The sequence below is a fragment of the Convolutriloba macropyga genome, chromosome 3 (genome assembly GCF_964194025.1).
Source record: "Convolutriloba macropyga chromosome 3, txConMacr16.3, whole genome shotgun sequence".
Lineage (NCBI taxonomy): Eukaryota > Metazoa > Xenacoelomorpha > Acoela > Convolutidae > Convolutriloba > Convolutriloba macropyga.
Window position 1 is genome coordinate 80,334,787 of NC_134470.1, and position 25,371 is coordinate 80,360,157.

The window sequence follows — 25,371 nt, forward strand, 5'->3', positions numbered from 1 at the left end:
AAACTTCATTTTGCGATGACCTATCCAGTACCTAATGATTAATTCCGATCACTTTTTATAAACTAATGGGTCAATCTATAAAGGTTGTACTTACAGAACAAATTTACGTTTTTTACAATTTTGTAGCTTTGTGTTTTACGTGCCCCCTATTTTACTGCAAGATAGTTCCGTTAATTTTTTTCTGTGTCATTGTCAAAGTGACGTCTTTCATCAATGTTCATGGCTTAAGTTTGACCTAATTTCCAATTCAATCAATTTCTTACTCAATTCAAAGCTCAAGTAGTGGATGCTTAATTATCCTCCAAGTTTCGATAATTTCTTCAAAAATTGCAGTTTCACACCTTTTTGACTGATTTACAAATTGCTCTCATCATTTCTTTCTTCAGTTTCATTTGTTCTTATTTGAGTGTCATCGTGCAATTTAAATTGTTTGTGTGACCTCTCACATATCTTAGTTGCTATTTTGTTTACTCTATTTATGTTTATTTTTCTACTTCTAATCATTCATTCATTCGTCTCAGTCGGTGTTGACTGTTACAGCAAACATACCTGCCTGGTGTTAAAATAAATATTCATCTTTTCTATGAAATAGTTTCAAACAGTTTGGAGAGGAATCGAATGAAAAATGCGCAGCTAAACAATATTGTAGTTAGTTAAACTTACATTCAATTGTTGAGAGTTAAAATTTGGGCAACATAGGTCTCTGTTTGACACAAAAGAGAAAAGATAAAGATTGCGGAGGAAAGCGTGAGCAAGTTTTGTCGAAATTGAAAAATGGAAAGAATATGTTTCTCAGCTTTATTCAAGAGACAATTTGGACAAAAACGAAAATTAGGCAGCATATCCCCCTAAGTTTCACTCAATAATGACATGAGCAAAATAAGCAAATTTATAACAATGGAAAATTGGGCAGCATAGGTTCCTAAGTTTTACCCGAAAGAGGCCAACGGAAATTTTGCCAGCATGCAAATTGTCTCAAGAGCATACTGTTTATGGTCTTTATAGGAGACTTCGTATCTAATTTGAGTTTTAGTACTCTTTATTTGGAGAGGCAAGGAATCCAAAGTGAGCGTGTATAAATAATGAAGTAATTACCGGGGCTTTCATAAAAAATATTATTGTGTTTAGAACAACACGCGGCAGGCGAGGTTTGCTAAATGAAATAAACGACTTACGACGCGAGTATTACGATCGGAGAAATTAATGAGTCTCGGATGGAAAGAAGTAGAGACTGGACGGGTGTGCGTGGTATTAACATTTGACTCATTAAAGAATAAGTTAAACGTAAAAGAGAGGAGTTCTGGTCGGAGAGGATGGTTGGTCGAAGTTGCCATTAGCAATATATAATAAAGAAATTGTGGGATTACAAGAAAGCTTAATAGGAGGGTTCCGGGTTCGGACTTTGGGATTGTTTGCTTATGATATGCGTTAAGGATTGGTAAAAAAAATTGTTGTCGGATAAAAATAAAAAGGCCGAAATATTTTGGGCTAAGGAACGGGAATTATCAACTGGTGGTGCTAGTGATGTGACTGAGCATGTGCAAAGTTTTGTCATTAGTGCTATAAATTTCAAATGATAAAGAATGAGGTATTCTAAGAAGGTGGGGTAAGAAACGAGAGAAAACCACCGAGTTGAATGACAGCGACGACAATATTGTGTATTCATTCCTTCCTCCGAAGGATCCTTCAATAGAATAAGTGAGTTCTTCAACATTTATGTTTTGTCTCGATTAGGGTTGGAAATTTTTGCCAGCTGTTTTAAAATGTTTTTATGATATCTTGATTGTTTCGGTGTTGTGCCCTTTAAACGAATGTTGAATTGATGCTTTTGTATTTTTTGTTGGGTAGTAGGTAAGGGTCACGTCAACATTAGTTTGATGTTATTTCGGGAAAAAAAGGTTGTTAGTTTCTGAAGTCGGTGTTGTGCAATTGTGAGAAGCTATGGTTTTTGACTTTTAGCTGCTTGCCCTTTGAGGTGATGATGTTAAGAGTTAAGTTTTGTTGATAATGGCTGGGAATTGTTTCAGTGATAATAGTTTGATGTGTTGTGGGTGCATGCTCAATGCGCTCATGAGTTCTGACTCACGAGTAATTTTAGTATAAGAGAAAAAGGTAATTTGAAATTGGTCTGCAATTAAAGATCAGAAAATGGGCGTTGCTTGTGATTAGGTGGGCGTTAGTAGAAAAATTTCATCGATTCAATTGTGACTCATGAGTCAAATAGTGAGATTGAAAAATTTATTTTGGATAGAAAACAAACCATGCAAATTTAAGATATTAAACGGATACCAAACGCGCCATACTCAATTTGGTCGTCAATGGTCATTTGTGGGTTAATTCAGGACCTTGGGATGATGTACTGAAATGGTATACTTAAAGGTAATATTCCCAAGTTGTGTACAAAAACATTTTATTCGTGAAATGGCCTGTCTGGGATTGTGCTCAGATCACAATGGTTCCATTTTGTATGAAAAAACATTCCGTGTACTGGATTCCAACTTTCACGCAAACGTTGATGTTGTGGTTTATATTTAATTTTGGTGTGGTGTCTTCTGGGCTGACGTAGTTGTCGATTTGGTCCCAAATGCTTCTAGGCATGATTGTTAGGAAAGGAGACTAGGTGAGGTGGTACATTTTGAGATGTGGATTTATGAAAGAAATAATAATTAAGGTTTCAAAACGTCAAAGACGTCACGTTCGCCTTCTAAGAATTTTACTTTGGTGTTTTGTTAGAAGCTCAAAAGTGTGATATAATGAGAATGGTTGGGTTCTAAAACAATTTCATGTTGCTGTAAGCCGTCAATAAGTTGGGTCCAAAAACAGAGGGTGTTGCAGGGGAAAATAAAGCATTCTGAGAATAGTGCAAGTTTAATATCAATATTACTAAGAAAATTAGCATAAAGTGGGAATTTTGTTAGAATTGGTGAAATATAAGGGATTGTTTCATCTCATTGGTCAATTGTTCTAAATGTTGGCGTTGGTGAATAAGACGTAATTTAGAAATATTTGGAAAGAGTTTGCATACAAGTGTTTGGGATGTTAAAAGAAATTACATAGAATCCTCTGAAAATTGTATTGGTGATGGAGAAATAGGAATATAATTCAATTCAGCAGGTTCGTCGTCTGAGATGGGGTCAGGGCTTTCGGGACTTTTGGAAATTGTTGTTTGCTATGGTTCTACTGCAACTGATTTTCCTTCAGAGTTAAGGTAAGAGCTCACGTTTGTATAGTTGTTTCCCGATTGTATGCAATGTTGAATTTGTTGCCAGACGGCCGCTGTTTCATTAAGTGTTAGGTGTGTAAGAAAAATTGAATAAATATTGTTGACAACATTGTCCTGTTGAATATTATTACCAAATATTGCTTCACGTTCTACCATAAGGCAATATTGTACTCTGTAATGTACGCTGGTCGGCCGTTAAGTGTTGTGTTAATTTGAGGCTCAACTTGGATTCTAAAGTGATAGAATTCGAAACCGTCTTTTGATGATTGCGCAAAGTTCGTTTTCTGTTTTGTCATTTTCCTTCAGCAACACTTAAAGGCATTCCTTGAATGAATTGTTCTCTTATTCGTCTCGTTCATCAGTGCGGTCTATATGAGCCCCGTGGTCGTCGACAATTGCGAGGTCTGTGGGGAAATCGTCTGGTTGCTCTTTCACCGGATCAAACGTTCTGGATTGCAAGTGGAGTTTAAAGTTTCTTCTTTGGTCTGCTCCCGCACATCGGTTGCGTAGTTTTTCGAGAGAATCGTCTGGGTCGTTTCTTGTGCTTTCTTTGGGTCGGAGGTAATAGTTGAGTGCATTACCGGCTAAGTGTAAGTGAAGGTATCGTGCACGCTGATGATTTGCTTCAGGAGTTTTAGATACGGCATTGCTTTCTCTCAATGGTCCCTCAATTCCGACCAATTTTTGTTCGGTAGTCATGATAATCTTTTCAGATGTACGTGAGCCGGACTTCGGTCTGACATCTTTCGTTTTTAGCCAGTTTGTTGATGTGGAAGGAGCAGTTTGCCCGCTTCTCCAATTTAGCTATGTCACAGAGTTTACAGTTGAAGCTGTTCGGTTGGTCTTTTTTGTTTTTCTCTGCAAGGTTTTGATTTACTTTTCGGTCGATTGTTTTGTCGTTGAAGAGTACGAATGGGTTTGTGGGGTGATAGCCTTCCAAAGATGTATGCCTCAGAATTGTCTTGTCCCACAAGTTTTTTTGAAGTGCAAATGGTGTTTTTGTTTTGTAGTTGACATCAACAGGACACAAGGAAGAATTTACTGCTGAAGAATAATTACAATTCCCACTGTTGGTATGCCAGTTTTGTTTTCAACTGACCTGTGTTATTTCCCAAGTCTTTTAAATCCTCCGATTTTCCAGCTGTTCTGATTTTCTCAGTTTTTTAATTATGAAATTGCTGCTTCTGATTTGTTGCAGATGTCTATTGACAAGCTGGCTGGTGCGATAATGGATCTGCTTTTGTCTGGCCATTTTAGATATATGATCCTACGTAATACTAGGTTTAATTTAGTTTTAATCATTTTTGCAAGCTTAGCTCAGATGGCACAATGTCGCTGGCTTCAATTAAATTCACGGACAATTTTTTGAAGTTAAATGTGTTCCATACTATCGGTTGGATAAAATTTAATATTTGTTGGGTAGATATTCACAAAGAAATAAACGTGGTTATTTAAGATCTTCTTTGATCCTTATTTGCAAGATATTTTTTGTCACACGAAAAGTTGATTTTGCTGCCCGATTTTGATGTTATCCTGATAGAAAGTCGCAAAATCAAAATTTGTTTTTTAGAACTTTGAGATTCATTGAATTTGAGAAATAAACGAGTTTTTTATAAAGAGATCCGAAACCATTGTTGAACAAACAGAAGTAATAATCTGGAATTCACTTTGTGAAATGAACGGCTGCTTCACATTACATGTCTTCCGCCTAATGGGGCTAGAATCTATCGATACATTCCTCACTTACCAGAATCGGGACTATAATTTCCCGGGTATTTAAATGGGAAATAGCAACAATTTTGTTCTCTCCTTGATTAAAACAAGGGTCACCCGTTATAGAATCCCCCCAACCCAGCTTAGCGGTCATATAACGTGTAATTCACACCTCAAGTTCCGTAAATATACCATAATAGAGGGCTATAATGGGAATGACCCAGAAACTAGTATCTCTAACAAGCCTGGTCACATTTTAAGATTATGATCTGATTCTATTCCTCTCATCTGTTATTTTTATTTATTTATTAGTGTTCGCTGTCTATCTCCCTCTCTTCTTCTTATCCTGTTCTATGCCTCTTCTATTACAAGCAGTAATTGAGTGAAGAGAGATGATACTGTGTAAAATTTTTAGATAGGTAATAGATAGATAGATGACGAATAGGTGACGAGAATTAATAATAGCTTGAATATTAATAGCAGTTCATGGTACCAACCTTCATATAGTGACCTACAATCAAGTGTCGAAACTTGTCTTATCTTCAGTGTCTCAGTTGAATTTTCATTACTGATGAATTGTCGATGCTAAATGTTTCTAAATATTTATTTTGGCAAATTAATTATGTCACCATTGCTTTTCTCTTTCAAATAGATCCTTTTGAGAATAGGGATTTGCCTGAACTAAATTAAAGATTCTTAGCAATTTTTTTCCTTTTTCACGGGAACCAATTTTTCGTTTCAATTAGCATGTGCGAACGAACTTGTGCGTATTTATGCGCTGATTATGGTTTGTCAGCCTAATAAATGGATTGGGCTAGCCATTAAAAATTGTATTTAAAAAATTATTATAGATGGTCATATTTTAACCACGCGCGGGAGGGGGGGGGGGGGTAATGTTTACAGCCATTGTGGCACGTAAAATTTTTCGCAATATATCTTTGTTAATGATCCACGTGATCATTAATTAGCAGATAGTTCTTTTTGATCTAACAATGATTTTATTTTGAAGATGTTTTTAGTTCCCTGTAATGGCGTGAAAACAAACAGTGATATGCTCATTAATCCGCTGATATATATATATATATATACTTTTGCTTTTTTATACTTTTTCACTATAGCTATAAGTTATCAAGGTATAGCAATGGACTAGAGTACGGCAGCAAAAGAGCATATATGTACTATAACCGGTTTATATACCCACAAAAGACTAGGATAATCAACAGGAAGCGTGAAACAAAGAAGGAAGGAATTTTTTGTTGCTCCCTTTCCCGTTGATACATTAGAACAACACAAAACTAATGAGCAAGTCAAGCTAGGGCTTTCTAAGTAATGAGAAAACCATTAGAGGGATCGGTTACATGCCTTTGGCATGGGGCAGATAGGGGATTAAATTGATGTCTTTTGTCTTCCAGATTATCATGCATAATGTTAACAATGACAGCAGGGGTTTATGCATTCAACTCTGATTGAAGTTGCGAATAAGTGATAAAGATCTGTGATTTTCATTGGAGGCAGTTGACAGTGTCTGAACGACAAACGGTTCAGTTGTTTGCCGATTGTTGAAATATACAATATCGCTGAGAGGGTTAGAAATGTCAATATCTCGCCTTCTGGCAAAAATCAACAATCTAAACAGTTTTGCTCTGCATCAATCATTTGATCTATTCAGTTTTTGCCCTCTAGTGTTTTTTATGTCCCAAGTTACTATGTTAAATTAGCGCGTAAAAGATATATGCCCAATAACCTGGTGGGGGGGGGGGGGGGGGTAGATTAGATTTTACAAGAACAAGAAAACGCCTTCATTTTTATAAATGGTTGTTAAATGTTAAAAGGAATACAAGCAGCAGCAGAGATAACCTTGTTCTTAAAATATGAACAAAAATGATTTGATTTCTCGAAATAGTGATAACTGGGCTCTATCAATCTTATTTTTCAATAAACAAAGCGAGAATTTTTCGTTAATAGCGTTAATGCCAAACAATATTTTTTTCCAAGACTAAATCTATGCTGCCCCCCCCCCCCCCCCCAGTGTTCTTTATGCCACCCAGATACAAATCGTGTCGAATTTTGTAAAATTGTACACAATAAAGATGTAGCTATGTAAAAATAGCATATGCGCCTGGAGGCGTAAAATATATATATATGCCCAATAACCGGGGGGGGGGGGGGCAGAAAAGATTTTACAAGAAGAACAAGAGAAAACTTTAATTTGTATAAATGGTTAAATGGGATACAAGCATTAGCAAGCATTTGATTACTCTAAATAGTGATTACTGTGTTCTATCAAACGTATTATTCAATAAAAACTTATCTCCAATACTTTTCTCCAGGACTAAATCTTAGAACTTAATATCAAAAGAATGTTATTCTACCTGCTTTTTGCTTTTTTAAAAGTACTGCTAAAATTCGCTTTTCGAGGCTTCATATAAATTTCAGTGAGCCTAAACTGACGAAGTTGTTAGTTTTTATCTCAGAAAAGATTTCATTTAAAATGTTTTGTTTAACAAGTATAATTTATTTATCAAGAAGAAAAATTAAACATGCAGGGTTTTTTTGCAGATTCAGTATCAATTTTCATCGAACAATATTTGCCAATGTCTTCCCGGGGAGGGTACACAATTCTGCCCTCAGCTGCACCTGCGAATGGGGCCAACCTGTTCGAGTCATACGAACAGCAGGTGGCCTCTGCCTCTGCCGAAATCACTTACAGTATCAGTAAAATCGTATCACTCACTGAGAGCGAGAGACAACAGTCCTTGGACAACATCCAGAGGTCAGTTGTTTGTCTTCTAAAAATCATCACCATCACAAGAATTGGTTCCATGTTATAGGGCATGGTATCTGAAACGAAGCCAGGCTGTTGCTTCTAAGAGGTTCGACGAGCATACAGTGTTTTAAACTAAAATCACGGTTAGGTAACCCAATTGTACATTTTATACGATTAAAAGTCAAGAACTCATTGGTTTATTTTTGGCCTGTGATTTTACCGACATGTTTCTTTGGGGCTATTTTCGGGGCTACCACCCATGAAATAGACGATGAAAGCTATAAATCATGCTTACTTTTTTGATTCGCCAATTTTAAGTATCGATATCTGGGCGAACCCTATCATTTGAGGAAAACATTCATTTTCATTTTTTCGTAGATTAAAACTGCTAAAACTTCCTTATTAAATTCAGTCCTTTTCCTTCTCTTTTACGCCTTCGAAAACAGTTCTATAGGACTTCAAACATTGTATCAATATGATAAGATAGATAATAGCAGTTTTCTTCGATTTTTCTTTGGGAGAAAAATTGTTTTGCCCATTGTTAACTTCACAAAAGAATCCCATAAGTTTCAAAATCGTCTTGCAATTATTTGTAGCTTTCGATTGTTTTTCAATTGTGTCTTTTATTCAAAATTTTTGCTTGACCGCTTTTCTGCTTTTTTTACAACAAAAAGATGGAAAGATTAGCAAGCACAAGATTCTGGTAGCCAATTTAAAACAAAAGCGATTGAAAGATAGGCAGGCAAAAGATACTGATAGCCGAAATGTTAATGCTTCCGAATTCTACTCCCGAATTTTTTTGCACCCATAAATTATCTTGGCTAGAGATGGAAGCATTAACTGCTTTGTGTAAAAATTCCCCTGACTGTCATTCGAGAGCAATTTGTTCGACCTCGGTCGGTTTGTTTTTTCAATGAACAAAGCAAAAATTCTTCTTTAATGGCATTAATGCCAAACCATACTTTCCAGCAGGGGGGGCAATGACGACGTTCGTCGGTATACGTTTAATTTTTTCCGGAAAAAAACATGGTTATACCGACTAGTTTGATGTGCATATAACAACCGAAAGTCCGACTGAGATTAAAATTTATTATTTTCACATTTGATATGAAAGTGATTTTGGGGGATCTATTCTGCTATATTTTGTTCAGGAAATTTATGTTAGTAATGTTTAAGTTTAAAACATTTGTCCAATTTTGCTCTGTGAAGGTTTTGCACCTCCGATTCTTTAGCTGTTTCAATTATTGTTCTGAGTCAATTAACATTAATTTCTAATTGATCTCAAAAGAAGTTTGTGTCGGAAATGTTAGTCTTGTTGGTCTTTTTAAATGGGATTTCTCGGTTGATCGATTTTTTTGACCGACCACTTATTGACATTTTGAGTGACTTTTACCGCACATCATTTCTAGATTTTGCGCGATCTAAATTGCTCCAAATTCTAAATTAAGCTGCTAACTTTATTAGCTTCACTTTAATTCCAAAGTCATCGAAATTGAGTCCAAATTGGTTCCTGTTTTTAATCTTGGGAGGGGTATCTAATAATTTTTAATGCCCTCATTGTGAGCCCTCTGGTGTCATTATACCTCCTACTCGGCTAAATTAAGGCACAATTGACCGCATCTTGTAGTTTGATTGAACTTTCAGCGACCATATTTGGTTACGTTTTAAATCTGCTGTAAATATTCGGTGAAGTGTTGGATTTAGACCATTTTAATTATTTATGGAGAGCTGTATCAGTTGCAGTTATATACATGCTGGTTTTTCGGTACAACTACCAGCTGTCTCGGTGACTTCAGGGATCTCATCCAGAATTTAAAACTTCTTAATTTTATTGACAGTAGATTGCAAGCTAATCTTGATTGTAAACTGAATCGAATTTTTTTTATCTTGTAAAATTAAATCTTATAAGAATCATTCGAAATCCCTTAGTGAATGCCCGCTCTGCTGAAGCAGTTTTTGTTTTTTTTTTCATTTTATGCCACATGGCTGGTGGTTTGAGATTAAGTTGTCCGACACCATAGTCAGCTAAGTTTAACAAAAATTATTTTCAATACACTGCTTCGGACTTTGTTGTAAACTACTGTGAAATTATGCAAAAATCTATTTAGTATCAAAAATCTTTGCTGTTCTCAGTGTCTATTTGGAGAGCAGATATCGAAATATGCTCATTTTCCTCTGCACATTTTTGTACGTCTTCCTTTGGGACCTGGCAATTTGCATTTCATCAATCCGTTTTTCGCTCTTCTCCGTTATTTAGTTTTTGGCAGGGTTTTGAAGATAATATCCGCTATTAATATAAATGTGGCTTTTTACTTTGACCATAAGGCAACTTTTTAAGACAGTGGGGGTCTGAGGGCGTGACTGATTATTGGTTTAAAGCAACCGATGTATGTTGATGTTGAAGCAGCTGATGTATGTTGATGTATATTAGCAGACCCTAGTTGGGCTTTCTTTATTTCCTTAAGGTTTATAGGGCTAGAGCTACTTATATCTGCGCGCGAAGTAGACTTACCTAACTCTAATGGACTGACTGACTCAGGAAAAAACTAAAAGAGAACTTCAATTATAACAGCGATAAGTATATAAACTCCGGAGTCAGTGATTTGGGCATTGTGTGTAAATCCAGAAGACTGACTCTAAAAGTCTCATGTTTTATTCAAAGAGAATATTCTCCTTATTAATAGCCGCACAGCGATAGCTGGGGCTATTATTAGCCTTCTCTTGGTTTTTTACAATTCAAAGAATTTGAATTGTATTGGGGCGCTGTCTTTTTTCACACATTTTCATGATTTTTGAAGTCAAATTGGAGTAGTGATTTTGGTCACGCCGAAACAGGAAGTGGAGCGAAAAAGCGAGTGGTTTTGCGGCGTGAAATTTTTTCGCTCTAAGTTTAAAGTAGAGTGAGAAAACGGTGTTTGAACAAAAATTCTCTTTCTCGCTACTGGTTTTTTGTTCACATGCGGCAATTTCACTATGATTTTTACTGTTTTTTTCGATTTTTTGGATCGGATTTTTTCTAAATGGTTTTACAAGTCCATTCATATTTCATTATAGTCCTAGTTTTTTGTTTCAACCAAATTTTCATTTTTCGCTAGTGGTTTTTTGTCCACATGTGGCATTTTGACATTGTTTTTTGTCTATTTTTTAAATTTTTGATCTGATTTTTTTAGAAATGGTTTTCCCAATTTATTCATAGTCCGTTCTAGGTCTAGTTTCTTTGTTTAGTCAATCAAAATTTTTTGAATTATACGTCAGGACTTGTCCTGCTATGTTTTTTTTTATTTTGTCAAGATTTTTGTTACGACCATATGACGTCACAACCACTTCAAATCTGCTTTTTGTTCTTTCTTTCATGCAATTTCAACTGAACTGAGTGTGTGACGTCATTTTTCGTTCTTAGTGGAGCGAGTTTTTTTGTTCATTCGCGTGATTAAATTTTTGGTCACACTTGACTTACCTCACTCTCAAAAATGACTTCCTCACTTTGAAAAAAGATAAGGTCAAATGGGTGTGTGTCACTCTAAATGAAGGTTATCAGAGCAGCTAATAGAGGCAGCAAAAACTTATGCAGATTTTAAATCAAAATATAACTTATCAGCCTTCAATGAAAAGACGAATTTTTTGGTCTGTCTTTTTTACTGTTTTTTTTTTTGAGACTGCAGATCTACAAAGCTATTGCGGCTATTTTCTGGCCATCTGCCAGCTATGTTTCTGTGATTGGTAGAGAATTCGCATAATAGATTTCATTCTGCTGTATCAATCAGGTGATGAGAGTTTTTACTAGGGTTGTTCATTGCAGTTAGAAATCCGTGATTCTTGTAAATTTCGTAAAGTAAGGGGGTGTATTGTGTCGTGAGTGATCACTCTTGTTCGTCTTTAAGATCAGTGAAGGAGCCAGTTACAGGTATTCTGGCCAGTAATGTCCTTTTCGTGCCAGTTGGCTACCACTGTCTTATGGTAGTGAGAGCTTTATGTCCCAACTGGATAGAGCTGTCGTATTTGAGTCGGTTTGACTGTGCAATGAGATTTTTGATCATCTTTCGTTTGTACTCTCACTGATTGGATTTATCAGCTCACATTCTGTTTAGCATCCTATGTGTGTACGTATTTAATGTTGCTTATGAACACGATTTGCGCTCTTCAAAAAAGATGTAATTTTCTGAGGGTGAAATTTCAAAGCAGATTTATTGTTCAAAAGTAAAATTTTGGAATTGGTTTCGAAAGTGCGAAACATTGCACTGTAAATATTACGAGAATCTTTGTTAGGCTATACTTAACTCTTTCAGAAGCGTTTTGCTGCTTTGAAATTTCCTGTACGAGTTGATTGTTCCGGGTCGATTGTTTTGCGAGATACTCATTAACCGATCTTGTAATCCTCCTATATATTAAACGCGTGAGCTCTAAAATTGGACAAAATTTTTGCATGTTTAAGGGGCCTCTCGAAGCGCATTTCGAGAGAGGTCAAAGACCGAAAAGGCTCAAAGTAGATGGATGAGAACCGAACCTGGGACAGTAGACTGTTAGTCAGTTGCAGTTATCACGAGGCTAAGAGGGCTTGAAAGTATGCTCGCCCAGAAGAAATATTTACTGTCCTGAGTAATATGTGTTTTTAATTGCTTTCGAACTAAGTTTGAAGTTCCTATTGTAAACGTGTGTTATTCTGCAAAGTTTTAGCTGTACAGATTCTGCGCTATTCTAGAACAATCTTATCTTTCAACTAATTTTTTCACGCTTTACCCTTGATTTTTGCGTGATCTCAAATGATCTCAATCTGAATTTTGTTTACCGATACCATAAAAGCGATTGTGAGAAACCTTTGTATGTGATGGTTATAGCTCAGTTGGTAAGATGGAGGACTGCTATTCTGACGGTCGAGGGTTCAAACCCGTCTCGGGTACCTTCCCTTATGTACCAATGAAAATTTCTAATTAACACCATGCCGTCTATTGTTCGAGAGCAATTCTTGCGATGCGATTCGATTTATGTTCCTGTGTGTGTTTGGGTGATTAAAAATGGTAATCCTTCTATATATTAAACGCGTGAGCTCTAAAGTTCGACAAAATTTTTGCATGTCTGAGGGGCTTCTCGAAGCGCATGTTTAAGAGCCGCCTTGAGCAGCATGGTTAAGCAAACATATCGAGAGGTCAATGACCTAAAAGGCTCAAAGTAGATGGCAGGGAACCGAACCTGAGACAATAGAGTGTTGGTCAGTTGCAGTTACCACGAGGCTAAGTGGCTCGAAAGTACGCTCGCACAGAGGGAAGAATTACTGACCTGTGTACGTGTTTTTTAATTGCTCCAGAACTAAGTTTGAAGTTCTTATTGGAAACGTTTGTTTTTTTTTCTGCAAAGTTTTAGCGGTACAGATTCTGTGCAGTTCTAGAACACTCTTAGCTTTCAATTAAGTTCTTCACGCTTTACTTTTTGATTTTTGCGTGATCTCAAATGCTCTCAATCTGAAATTTGTTTATTAACGAGATAAAAATGATTGTGAGAAACGGTAGTTTGTAGTGTTTATAGCGCAATCCTTAAGATGGAGGACTGCTAATCTGAAGTTTGAAGTACTGTTCTATTACCATTATCCGTAAAGTTGATATGAAACTAAGTTTTGAGCATTTTTAGTCGTATTGTTTAATCTTCCTCTTCTATAGTAATTATCAGTCGCAATTGAGCACAATTGTCAACAGCGCTTCTAATGTAAGATGTTTTAGGGGTCCCTAATCATGCAACCTATCGTAATAAATGCGTTTTGAGACGCGATTTACCATCATTTTAAGCTCCTAATATGCAGATTTGTTTTGCGTCCATTAAGCATGCGGTATAGCAATAACAAGCAAGTCACAAACGCCATTGTCCTGAAAGTTGGTGTAGAAAGAGCAAAAGAAAAGTGCAATACTTTTTTTAAGTACTTCTTTTAAATCTTCTATTCTTGTAAACGATTTTCTTGTTATGGTTTTGTGTGCCTGCTTGTATAACTGTTAAATTGATACTTTACTTATTAATTGCTCTCAGACGAAGTTTGAGGCATTTATTGTAAACGTGATTGTCTTTTTATTTAAAATTTCGCCCGACCGTTTTGTTCTAGAATATTCTTTCAATTTCACTTCTTGGGTGACTTTCATACTTGTTTTGCGTGACCTAAATTTCTGTTATTCAGAACTTAAGTCTGTGGCAAAAATCAAAAGCGATTGTAAGATAGTCTATTACAAGGTGCTGATAGCCGGCTGGTATACCGTTTAAATTTTATGCCGGAAGTATGGGTTGGAACCCCTCCTTGGTAGGACGTTTTTGCACCCATGAAATTTATCTAGGCTACAGCCCCTTTGATTTAAATTGCCCCTCTATTGTTCGGAGCAATTTGTCCTGCGTTAGTCGGTTTATATCCAGAAGCATGTAACACGTGATTAGGTATCTTCAGGTTAATCGAGGACCTGAAAGATACTTTGGAGCAGATGGAGTTAGAGTCACGTGACCACAATGCATCTGAGAGGAACAAATACATGACCAGGTTGAGGAGCTACAGACAGGAGGCGAAGAGATTGGAGGAGGAGTACCACAGTGTCAAGTATCCCAGGAGATCCCTGCAACAGGACAGGATCGAACTGCTAGGTACGCTGTGTTCTATAGTTTGGGAACTGATAAGACCACTTATGTATCCTTTATCAAAAATTTTTCACCGGCAATATTTTTGCTCAATGTAAAAAATGGCCTTGGTAAATGGTTTAATAAAAATGTGTACAGTCATTAAGAGCGCTGACAGTTTTTAGTGTATTGGGTTGTTCTCCAGATTTCAGAATTGTGTTTGGGAATTTGGGGCCTTTGCAATTGAGTTTATTTTGGATTCTGTCTTCAGATAAGACTTTTAACCAAACCATATTGTCAATTGATTGGAATTCTGTCTCGGAACTAATTTTCATAGTCAAAATAAGCTAATATAATTCAAATAGTAGAATGAAGTTTATCAAATTTGAGCTGTGTGTTTCCATTAATTACCGAGAACCGAAGACGAAAATCATGGAACCAAATTTTACTAAAGGTATTTCAAGTGTCGGAGCGTTGAAAAGTTTCCTTTTTATAGCTGCGGAGCTGTAAGCTGAGCGTAGCTATATTGCGGTGCTCTAGGTTTTTTTTACAATTCAAAGAATTTGAATTGTATTGGGGCGCTATCTTTTCTTTAAGATCTGTTCACACCTTTTCATTATTTTTGAAGTCAAATTGGAGTAGTGATTTTGGTCACACCGAAACAGGAAATGGAGCGAAAAAGCAAGTGGCTTTGCGGCGTGAATTTTTTTCGCTCTAATTTTAAAGTAGAGTGAGAAAATGGTGTTTGAACAAAAATTCGGTTTCTCGGTAGTGGTTTTTTTGTTCACATGCGGCAATTTCACTCTAATTTTTACTGTTTTTTCAATTTTGTGGATCGGATTTTTTCTGAATGGTTTTCCCAATCCATTCACAGCTCATTCTAGGCCTAGTTTTTTGTTTGAATTGAATTTTCATTTCTCGCTAGTGGTTTTTTTTGTTCCAATGCGGCATTTTGACATTGATTTTTTTTTCTTATTTTTTGATCTGATTTTTTCTAAACGGTTTTCCCAATCCATTCACAGCTCATTCTAGGCCTAGTTTTTTGTTTGAATTGAATTTTCATTTCTCGCTAGTGGTTTTTTTTGTTCCAATGCGGCATTTTGACATTGATTTTTTTTTCTTATTTTTTGATCTGATTTTTTCTAAACGGTTTTCCCAATCCATTCATAGTCCATTCTTGGTCTAGTTTTTCTGTTTAGTCAATGAAAATTCTTTGAATTGTACGTCAGGACTTGTCTTGCTATGTTTTTTTGAAGATCTGTTCACACATTTTCATGATTTTTGAAGTCAAATTGAAGTAGTGATTTTGGTCACGCCGAAACAGGAAGTGGAGCGAAAAAGCGAGTGGTTTTGCGGCGTGAAATTTTTTTGCTCTAATTTTAACGTAGAGTGAGAAAATGGTGTTTGAACAAAATTTCGCTTTCTCGCTAGTGGTTTTTTGTTCACATGCGGCAATTTCACTTTTATTTTTTACTATTTTTTCGATTTTTTGGATCGTATTTTTTTCTAAATTGTTTTCCCAATCCATTCATAGTCCGTTCTAGGTCTAGTTTTCTGTTTAGTCAATGAAAATTCTTTGAATTGTACGTCAGGACTTGTCCCGCTATGTTTTTTTGTTTCGTCGTCTGACGCTCGTTTTACATTTGGTCACACAGCAAAGCTGAAAAAGTCAAATTTTCTGAATGACTTCTTCCTCTCACTAACGGCATTTGCGAGCGTGACGTCATTTCTCACTAGCTTTAGCGAAAGTTTTTAGGTTATTTGCGTGATTAGATTTTGATCATACGTGACTTACCTCACTCAATAAAATGACTTTTGCACTTTAAAACTTAAGTTTAATTTGAATTTTTTTAAGGTCAAAGGAACTCATTTGTGCAGTAAAGGTCTCTAATAAGAGGCTTCTGGGGAATGAATTTCAACAAGCTTTACTAATTTATCGCTGAATGTTTTTTAGCCTAGTTTTTTGAGCGGCGTCGATTTTTTTACAATTTAGATCTATCTGTTTCTATTTCTATTATATGGCACGCAGGTCTATTCTTTCGCAGCTATTCCGGCAATCTGCCGGCTATGTTCTATTGAATTTTTCGCATTTTTACCTTCTCTATTCCAGGTATTGACACAGGGGAAGAACAGCGACAGAATTTACTGAAAAACAGCGAGCGAATAGAACGCGGAACCCGCCGACTGGAAGCAGGCAACAAAGTGGCAATAGAGACAGAGGAACTAGGAGCCGAGATACTCAGGGACCTTCACGACCAAGGCGAGACCATCGAGAGATCCCGGGAGAGACTGAGACAGATGAATGCGGATTTGGGGAAGAGTTCACGCGTTTTGAGTGCAATGTTGATGCGAGTCATTCAGAACAGAATAGCCCTGGTCGTCATCGTTCTCATTCTGTTTGGAGTTGCGATTACGGTCACTGTCATACTGACTAACTCTTGACCATTAAAACATATTTATGTTCCAAATTTAATTCCAATTTTAATTTCGGAGAATTAATAATGAGAACTTGCACTTATGTTGCACTTCAAAGTAGCACTTATGTTTGTCTCAGAGTATATTTTGATTTCACTCTAAAGCAACTGTGTTTACACCGGGCATTGCATTTTAAGAATTTGTGTCCCCACAAATGTATCTCTGGAAGAATCTTCATATATATACCCCGATAAGGCGAAGATTTTATTTTGCAGAGAATGTTTGGAAAAATTTGAAGTAATCGTACGGTAAGCAAAACTTATTTAGATGTAAATAGGGTTCAATAAATTTTAATTTTATTAAATTTATTTTCGGAAATTTAATTTCTGCTCTAATCTATTTCCCAAGAGCTGAGTGATTGAGATTTCGATACCCAAACTTGATAGTCAATCGCAATAGACAATTCTATGCTCTAAGAGACGTCAACAGATTGACCACCATGAGAAAATATCCTTGAAGTGACAGGCGAAATCCTCCACTTCTGCCGGGAGAAAACATGTACATTTTTTCCATCGGGTTGTATTTCTTAATTAATTGCTCTCAAACGAAGTTTGAAGCAATTATATTAGTCCTGTCGGTCTTTGTTTATGCGCTTTTTCGCTTGACCAATTTTCGTCTGACGCATTTGGCTTTTCGTCCTCAAAAGCGGAATTATCAGGTAGCGCCAGCGGGCGGGCATTAAGTTCTCTTAGAGCCTTTCAGCCCACTAGTCTCAAAGTATGCGATTCGCAGAATCTGTTTTGGAGACTTATACGTATGGTGCGAAGGGCGTTTCTTAGAGATTGACCCCCCATCCCCAAGCCCTCCCCCCCCCCCCCCCCCCCACTGTTGCCACCCCATTAGCCCCCGGTGCACCCCCCAACGTTGCGCTCACTTACGCCCCTTCAATTAAGCTAAAGCTAGCCTTACCAAACCCTGCCTAGCTACTAACGAAGCCAACAGCTCGCCGGTCGTATGTTTGTAGATATTTGGAATCGGAATCCATAAAAGATAATGTCAGAGATTCGAAAAATAGAGCGAATACTTTTTTAGTAACATCCAAAAGGCAGTTGAATTAAACAGTTAACCATTATGCTAGCTTGGCTAAAAATTGTGTATATAATTAATTACAGTTGCGGTATTTTTGTAAACTTTAATTATATAAGCAAGCCAGCTTGATTCAAATTAAGCTTATATTAGGTGCAGTGATTAAAAAGGTGAACTTTGTGATCAATTGCTCACGAACTAAGTTTGAAGCAATTGTTGCAGTCATGTTTTAATGTAAAATTGTAGATGTTTTGCTTATGATTAAGTCACTGTGGATCTCTTAGAGTATTAGTAGGCTCTTAGTATACTGTTAGCTGTAGTTGCCGAACTACCACAAATTAATTTGGAGAATGCTACCCCTACCCCATTGTACGTGAACTCAATTTTCTACGTTTCGCGCTTCCATTCCCTGTGAAGTTGAGCTAGCCTTGCTTAACCGATGGAACCCTTGAAATTGAAAACGTTTCACTCTAACTTAAAGGTGTAGTGAGATAAAGGTGTTTGAACAAAAATTTGCTTTCGCTCTAGTGGTTTGTTGTTCATGCTGTTCACATACTGCATTTTGACATCGATATTTACTAAGTTTTGATCTGATTATTTTCTAAATGGTTTTCCCAACCCTTTCATAGTCCAATCTGGGTCAAGTTTTTTTTTGTTTACTCAGTTAAAATTCTTATGAATTGTCCCAGGACCTATCCTACTGTTTTTTTTTCAATTCCTTTTAGCTTTTCCGTTTTACACGAATTTGACGTTCGAATCGTGATTTACCTCACTCACTGTTTCAACTGAACGGATAATAATTTAAGACAGTTTTTTGTGTAGATGATTTAGCGTGTTGGTTTGATGCACAAAGAGAAACCGGTTTATAGCGCGCAGCCGAGGGTGCTTTAAAAGTACCAAAATTGAATCGTAAACTTTAAACAGTGCTACTCTTCTTTTTCGTAGGAATTTCACTGGAGCTGATTTTATGGGAGCAAACAGGCCAACAAATACAATTTATGTGGACAAAATATCTCATTCCAGTTCACAAAAAAGTTTGTCGTTTAAGGTTTCATTTTTTTCTATTTTTATTCAAAATTGATGTCAAGTAAGAGCCATAAATGTCAGCATACCTTTCCATCATAAAGAGCTCTCAGAATAAATGTTTGCCGTAAATGGATCCGTTTTTCATTCCTCTTTCTTAGTGATCCTTCATTTTGGTCACAACCATTTTGCTAATTAGAAAAAGTTTAGTAGAGCAAAACACCACTCAAGCAACAAAATTCAAAACATTTTTTTCTAGAAATGATTACCATGATAAATTTTCAAAACAAGGAATACCTGAAGAAATAAAGTCACTAAAAATTTTTTTGGTAGTTACTAATATGCAATAATGAGTCACTACGAAACACATTTTTTTAAAAAAAGACCATGCATTGAAGTATGAATAAACTTGTCTTAACCCTGACAAGTTTTTTTAAGTCAATGCTTGGTCGCGATATTTTTTAATTATCAATACATTTTCTAGAGAAAATTTACCGGTGAATACACTGTCTAGGTTGACTTTTTCTTGGTCTATAAAAAGTCGAGGCTCTCGCCAAAGTCAATACAAACTGTTTTCATAACCGCCCATTTTTGGTCATTTCATGGACAATTTCAGTCGAGCACGGTATTTTCGTAAGTCTAGATCTCAAATAGGGATTGTTATAAAAAATATCATCTACTGTACAGTCATTCTCTATCGGGGGATGAGTGGGTGGAAGGGGAGGACAAACCAGTCTCAACTTTCTTCTTCAACTTCATATAGCAGACAGACATTAATGATATCGCAGAGTATACTAAATGGTGACAAAATGGCTGCTTGTTACCACCTGCCGTGTTTTGAAGTACGCCGAGTGATGACAGTGTGGAAGTTGCTGACAACTAACTATCTCAGAAGCGCAAGAGTAAGAGAAATTTATATCTCAGAAACAAAAACAAAAAAATTAAAAAATTTTATTTTATTACAATTTAACTTTAGAGATAGTGCTTTGTCTTGTTATTACGCAAAAACAAAAAAAAACACGAAAATTAGTTCAAATTTTCAAGGTTAAATTTATATATATAATGGATTAATACAATTCTTTGTTATCAAACTTTGATTCGGAATCAAAAGTTTTTGCTCATGAAAAGTTCAAATAAGGAAGCGTTTGTTTTGTTGAAGAATTGTTCATTCTTCTCAATCGCTCTATAACATCAGTCTTGTTCGCCTTAAAATTCAGAATTCTCTTTTCAATCTTCATTGAACTCTTGAAAATCACTTACGTTTTAAAATTACGTACAAATTAATTTTTAGTGATGCTGTTTAGTTTTGAAATATGCTGAGTGCTGACAGTGTCGAATTTGCACTGGAAAGAGTCTCCGAAGTCTAAGAAGAGCTATTTATATCTCTAAAATAAATAATAATTTCGGATATTTTCCGTTTGTGCCCCCCCCCCCCCAGTATGTTAAGCAATCCCAAATTAGAGATCACGTGTCATTACTCAGTAAATCATTATACAAAAATATGGCACGTGCGTTTGGGGGTGGAAATAATATGCACCCACTAAGCTGGGGGCACAAACGGAAAAAATCCATAATTTCTTATTTCAATTTAATTTTTTTGTGAAGGAAACATGTAAATTAAAAGCATAACCGTTAGGTTAAACTTACATTGTAAAAACATCAATTTACAAATCACCATGCGTTATTGGTAACGAATAAAATATAATGTTACACTGATGCTACTTTGTTGTTTGACTAGCTTCAGGTGGATCGCTGTGTTCCGTCTGCTATTTTCTCTTACAATCTCAATTTTTATCTAGAATCAAAGCACATACGAACAGCCTCGGTGTGATCATCATATTTCATTTTTAATAAATAACGCATGGTGATTTGAAATTTGATATTTTAACATTTAAGTGCCTTACCTATCGGTTATGCTTTTAGTTCAAATGTTTCCTTCAGAAAAAAAAATTAAATTGAAATAATTTCTTGAAATTTTTTTGTTATTATTTTTGAGATATAAAGTCATCTTCTTCTTACGCATCTGAGATAGTGAATTCTCAGCAACGTCCACACTGTCAGCACTCGGCGTACTTCAAAATAAGCAGTATCAATAAATTTAAAAAACGCAGTTCTAGAAGTTCCATCGATTTATCTCAAAAAGCAGATTTAAACTATTGCATGGATATCAGTATACCACTATTTTTGCCTTGAGGTAAACATTTCAGTTATATTATCATGTTACAATTTTGTCCTTTCAATTCAATAATATTTTCAATCCAATACAATATTTCTTGTATGGGCTGGAGAACAAGTTTAAAACTTGTTTCATTTGAACGCCTATGAGAAAACTTTTGGTCTTTTCCGTTTATCTCCTCTCAGCGTAATGGTTGCATATTTTTTGCTCCCTCAACAGCACTTGTTTGATATTTATATTATCAAACTGATTTAAATGGCAAGCGTTCTATAAATGATGCGTATTTAACGTACTTTGGCACGTGGATATTAATCTTTTCTGTTTGTGCTCCAACCCAGCTTAGAGGCTGCATGATTTTTCAGGTTATTCCCATTATGCCCCTTTTCAGCCCAATGTTCATATAGCGCATGTGTAATTTTGTGCATGCGATAATTGCAAGGGAGCACATTATTTTTGGACTTCCAAGCGCTTGTGCCTTAATTTTTATTTAACAATCTACTATTTAAGAATACAGGGTGTGCAAAAACGTATTGGCACTATGGCAAGGAACAAACTTTTTGTGGAATTCCCTACCAATCCGATGCTCAACAGCGCAGGCAAGCGTATGAGACTAACAAGTTGAGGCAGACTATTGAATTAGCGCTCTTGAAAAAAGGAAACAGAAGTGATTGTTGGCGGGACACTGTTATAAAAGGAGCTCTTGTAGTCATGTCTTCAATGAGCAAAAAATAGTCTTCCTGACTCAAAAGTCAACAACAAAGTAAAGAAAGTGAAATCGAGACTTGTAGATGAAGTTAGACTATTTAGTAGTGATTTGGCAAGACTGCAATTAAAGACCGAATCCTTCCCTTTATAACCCCACCAGCTCAGTAGTCAGATAACCTATATACCCCCTAATCATGGTAATGAGATCATAATTGGGGCTATGCAACGAATGCAGGCTTAGCATGGTTGAGATATGAGGTTGCTTAAGATGATTGCTACACAGTGTTTACTGAAAGTTGATGAGTAGTGGAAGAGAAAACTTTGTGTGATCCTTGCGCGCCTTTTGCATCTGAAATGAAAGTCTTTCTTGAATGAAAGTCTTCTTGTGTAAGTTTCAGACGATAGATGCAGTGATAGCCACAAAAATAACATGACAGTAGTCACAGAAATAACATGACAGGGTAGTGTTGCAGCTGGGATCCCAGTGCTACAATGATATGGAGTGACTACATTACATGTTTGGTCCAGACAGCACATGCTGTGCTGTGTCCTGAAAGATGGCTTTAGGGAGATTTGAGGCTCAAGCGACTCAACTCCTCAAATAAACCGAGGTATTTCCCATTATAGCCCCCAGCTTAGTGGTCAGATAACCTAAAGCCCTTCAGAACATATGCTATTACATAATAAGTCTTTGAGATAATAGAGCACGTGAACTTGGGGGTTGGAGGACCGTAAACGGAAAAGAGTTTGGATTTTTTCCATTTCTGTCCACAGTTTTGTAGGTGCATTATATGTGCAGACCGACGACGCGTGCCATGTTTTTACATTTTGATTTACTATGTAATAGCACGTGCTTTGTAACGGGGGGGGGGGGCATAATGTGCTGGGTCGGACAAACGGACAAGATCCAAGAGTTCGTTCAAACTATACGCCCCTCCTCGACGAAAAAATAGCCCCCTCTTTATGGTATTATTACCATCATTGGGGGTGGCTGCAAGCGGAAAGACCCCAGAAAAGATCCAACTTTTTTTTTACTTGCGTGATGTATACTGATGATGGATGTGTAAACAACTGTTGAGGAAGTGATCTATTTATAACCACTTTAGAGTTCTCAACTTGCTGGTATCTCAGAAATCAAAGCGTGTGATTTGTGACGATCATTCAATAAAGACATCATTATACACGTGCCAAATTACGTTTTTAAAGATACTTTAATTCAATTCACAAATTTTAAACCTATTTGTATACGTATACAACAATTAAACAAACTTTTGCGAGGTAGTCTGGGTGTAGATAGTCTGGGTCCTTTCCATTATAGACCCCTTCCCAATCTTAGTGGGTTTACTATACCCCTAACCCAATTACGGCAAAAAATATACAGCAATGGGGATATGATTTGGGGTGGGGGCTATAATGGAAAAGACCTCCAAGTCGTCAGACAGTACCATCATGAGTTACATGTACTCCATGTGTTGTCCCTCGGAGGCGAAGGAGAAAGACTTTCCAAAGTTTGTCTTTTCCAAACCCTCTCCCCCCGAGAGGTTTGTGGGCAGGGGCAAATGGAGGGAGAGGTACAAGAGGAAGGAGGAAGTGTTGAGCAGAGAAGAGAAAGAGCAGAAAGCCAACTGCAGACTTCATGTTAAGGTCAACCAGTTCTTTCCCATTACCCCCCCCCCATTTATGAACGCAACCCCTGTTGGAAGGTTGAGAGAGTACAAGCTAATGTAAATTGTGCATAAGACAAGCTTGACATAGCTTGACAAGAAGCTCTACTTGTTCAACGTATACTTGGCTAGAAAAATGAAGCCTTGAGGAACAAGAAAGGACGTGAGAACGGATTATAAGAGAAATTATATTAATTGAAAATATAGCCCCACACGAATGGACGCTGGTTTAATAAATTGTCATCATCTGTTAGATAACATTAGGGGTCATAGAAAGCAGGGGGTGGGAGGCAATAGGTCTACTGTATTTTCCATTATTTCAATGACAATGACCTCGAAAAATCCGGATCTTTTCCGTTTGTGCCCCCACCTTGTTGGGCGCATATTATTCGCACCCCCGATACGTGTGCTATATTTACACATAATGATTTGCTGTATAATGACACCTGCTCAATAACTGGGGGCGCATAACGTACTGGGGGGGGGGGGGGCGCAAACGGAAAAGATCCAAAAATCCGATGTCTAATAAATAGAACTTTTGATTCTCATTTCATATCTGGAATCTTTTCCGTTTGTGCCCCCCCCCCTAGTACGATGCGTTCCCCTCAGTTATAGAGCACGCTACAGAGCACATAAAGAGTGTTCATTCAGCGTACTGATTGCCGATCTGGATCTTTTTCGTTTGTTCCCCCCAACTTAGTGGGTGCATATTATTTGCACCCCTCAGACGCACGTGCCATATTTTTGCGTGATGAATTACTATGTAATGACACGTGCTCTGTAATTGGGGGTGCATAAAGTACTGGGGGCAGAAACGGAAAAGATCCCTTTTATTTTTTGATTTTGAAATTTTAGGGATCATTTCCGTTTTTCCGTTTGTCCCACTCCCCCCCCCGCTGAAAGCGTGACGATTATTTGCACCCCCCCCAACGCACGTGCCATATTTTTACATAAGATTTAATATGCAATGACACGTGCTCTGTAACTGGGGGGGGGGACGGAAAAGATCCAATTTTGAAAACTGATAACATACCGACACCTTTTTTTTCGGATCTATTCTGCCCCCCAGCTTAGTGAATGGGCTCATATTTTTTACAACCCCTAATCTGATTGGTTTAAATTGAATACAACCAATGAAATACTGTGGGGAGCGCTCCAGTTAGCCTCTCCGTTGCAGCAACCCACTGACGGCAAACTGTGAGTTTAATGTCAACCAATCAGAGCACGGAAAATAGGATCTATTCTGTTTGCCCCCCACCCCCCCCCCCCAGCTTAGTGAGCATAAATTTTTTATAACCCCCAGGCACACGTGCTATTTTCTTACATAGTAACGTGCTATATAACAACATATAACTTGTAACTGGGGGCGTAAAAAACACATCAGGGTCCAAAACAGAATAGATCCGTTTTTTTTTTTTACTGTTGATAAAAGGTAAAGATTTGGGTCTTTCCCATTATAGCCCCCCCATGAAAATATAGCCCCCCATTATGGTAAATTTACCATGATTGGGGGGGCTATAGGTTATCTGACCAGTAAGCTGGGGGGGGTCTATAATGGGAAAGACCCAAAGATTTCGTTTTTTTTCAACCTATTAATGTTGAGTTGCATTGTCCAACTTAAAAGTGTTATCCCACCGGAAGACTGCTTATTGAGCGTACTGATTGCCGATCTGGATATTTTCCGCTTGTGCCCCCTAAGATTAGTCGATGCTTATTATTTGCAACCCCCTGACGCACGTGCCATATTTTTACATAATGATTTGATATAATGACACGTGCTCTGTATCTGAGGGGTGCATAAACGGAAAAGATCTGCCGATCTTTATCTCCCAATTTAGTGTTATTTGGGATCTATTTTGTCCCCCCCCCCCAACTTATATAGGCATAAATTTTTTTTGACCCCCAGGCGCACGTGCTATTGTCTTACATAGTGACGAGCTATATAACAACCTATAATTTGTTAGTTGGGATCATAAAAAACACTGGGGGGGGGGGGCGAAACATAATAGATCCGATA

The 25,371-nt window shown here is 37.0% G+C and overlaps 2 protein-coding genes across 8 annotated transcripts in view; both read left to right on the forward strand.

The window, feature by feature from the left end:
- Nucleotides 1-6,328: 6,328 nt before the first annotated feature.
- LOC142337323 (vesicle transport through interaction with t-SNAREs homolog 1A-like) lies at nucleotides 6,329-17,095 on the forward strand. The gene is made up of 4 exons (XM_075386522.1): nucleotides 6,329-6,521; nucleotides 7,496-7,709; nucleotides 14,122-14,312; nucleotides 16,396-17,095. Exons 2-4 carry the CDS (start codon nucleotides 7,531-7,533, stop codon nucleotides 16,725-16,727), a joined length of 702 nt encoding a protein of 233 aa, XP_075242637.1. The 5' UTR covers nucleotides 6,329-6,521; nucleotides 7,496-7,530; the 3' UTR covers nucleotides 16,728-17,095.
- A 5,755-nt stretch (nucleotides 17,096-22,850) lies between these two features.
- Nucleotides 22,851-25,371, forward strand: part of LOC142337324 (uncharacterized) — a 40,004-nt gene continuing 37,483 nt past the window's right edge. The window contains exons 1-2 of one of the 7 annotated variants that reach the window (XM_075386525.1): nucleotides 22,851-22,968; nucleotides 23,113-23,334. In XM_075386525.1, coding sequence (XP_075242640.1) covers nucleotides 23,140-23,334 — 195 coding nt within the window. In that variant the 5' untranslated portion in view covers nucleotides 22,851-22,968; nucleotides 23,113-23,139. Of the gene's footprint in view, nucleotides 22,993-23,112; nucleotides 23,335-25,371 lie in introns of all 7 variants that reach the window. The other 6 variants (XM_075386523.1, XM_075386524.1, XM_075386526.1 and 3 more) reach the window with 6 other exon arrangements.

Bases quoted from the DNA above. Each gene is read 5' to 3' on its own strand.
- LOC142337323 (XM_075386522.1), top strand. From the start codon at position 7,531: ATGTCTTCCCGGGGAGGGTACACAATTCTGCCCTCAGCTGCACCTGCG. The intron at 7,710-14,121 runs GTCAGTTGTTTG...AGGTATCTTCAG, and splicing joins TCCTTGGACAACATCCAGAG to GTTAATCGAGGACCTGAAAG. The intron at 14,313-16,395 runs GTACGCTGTGTT...TCTCTATTCCAG, and splicing joins GGACAGGATCGAACTGCTAG to GTATTGACACAGGGGAAGAA.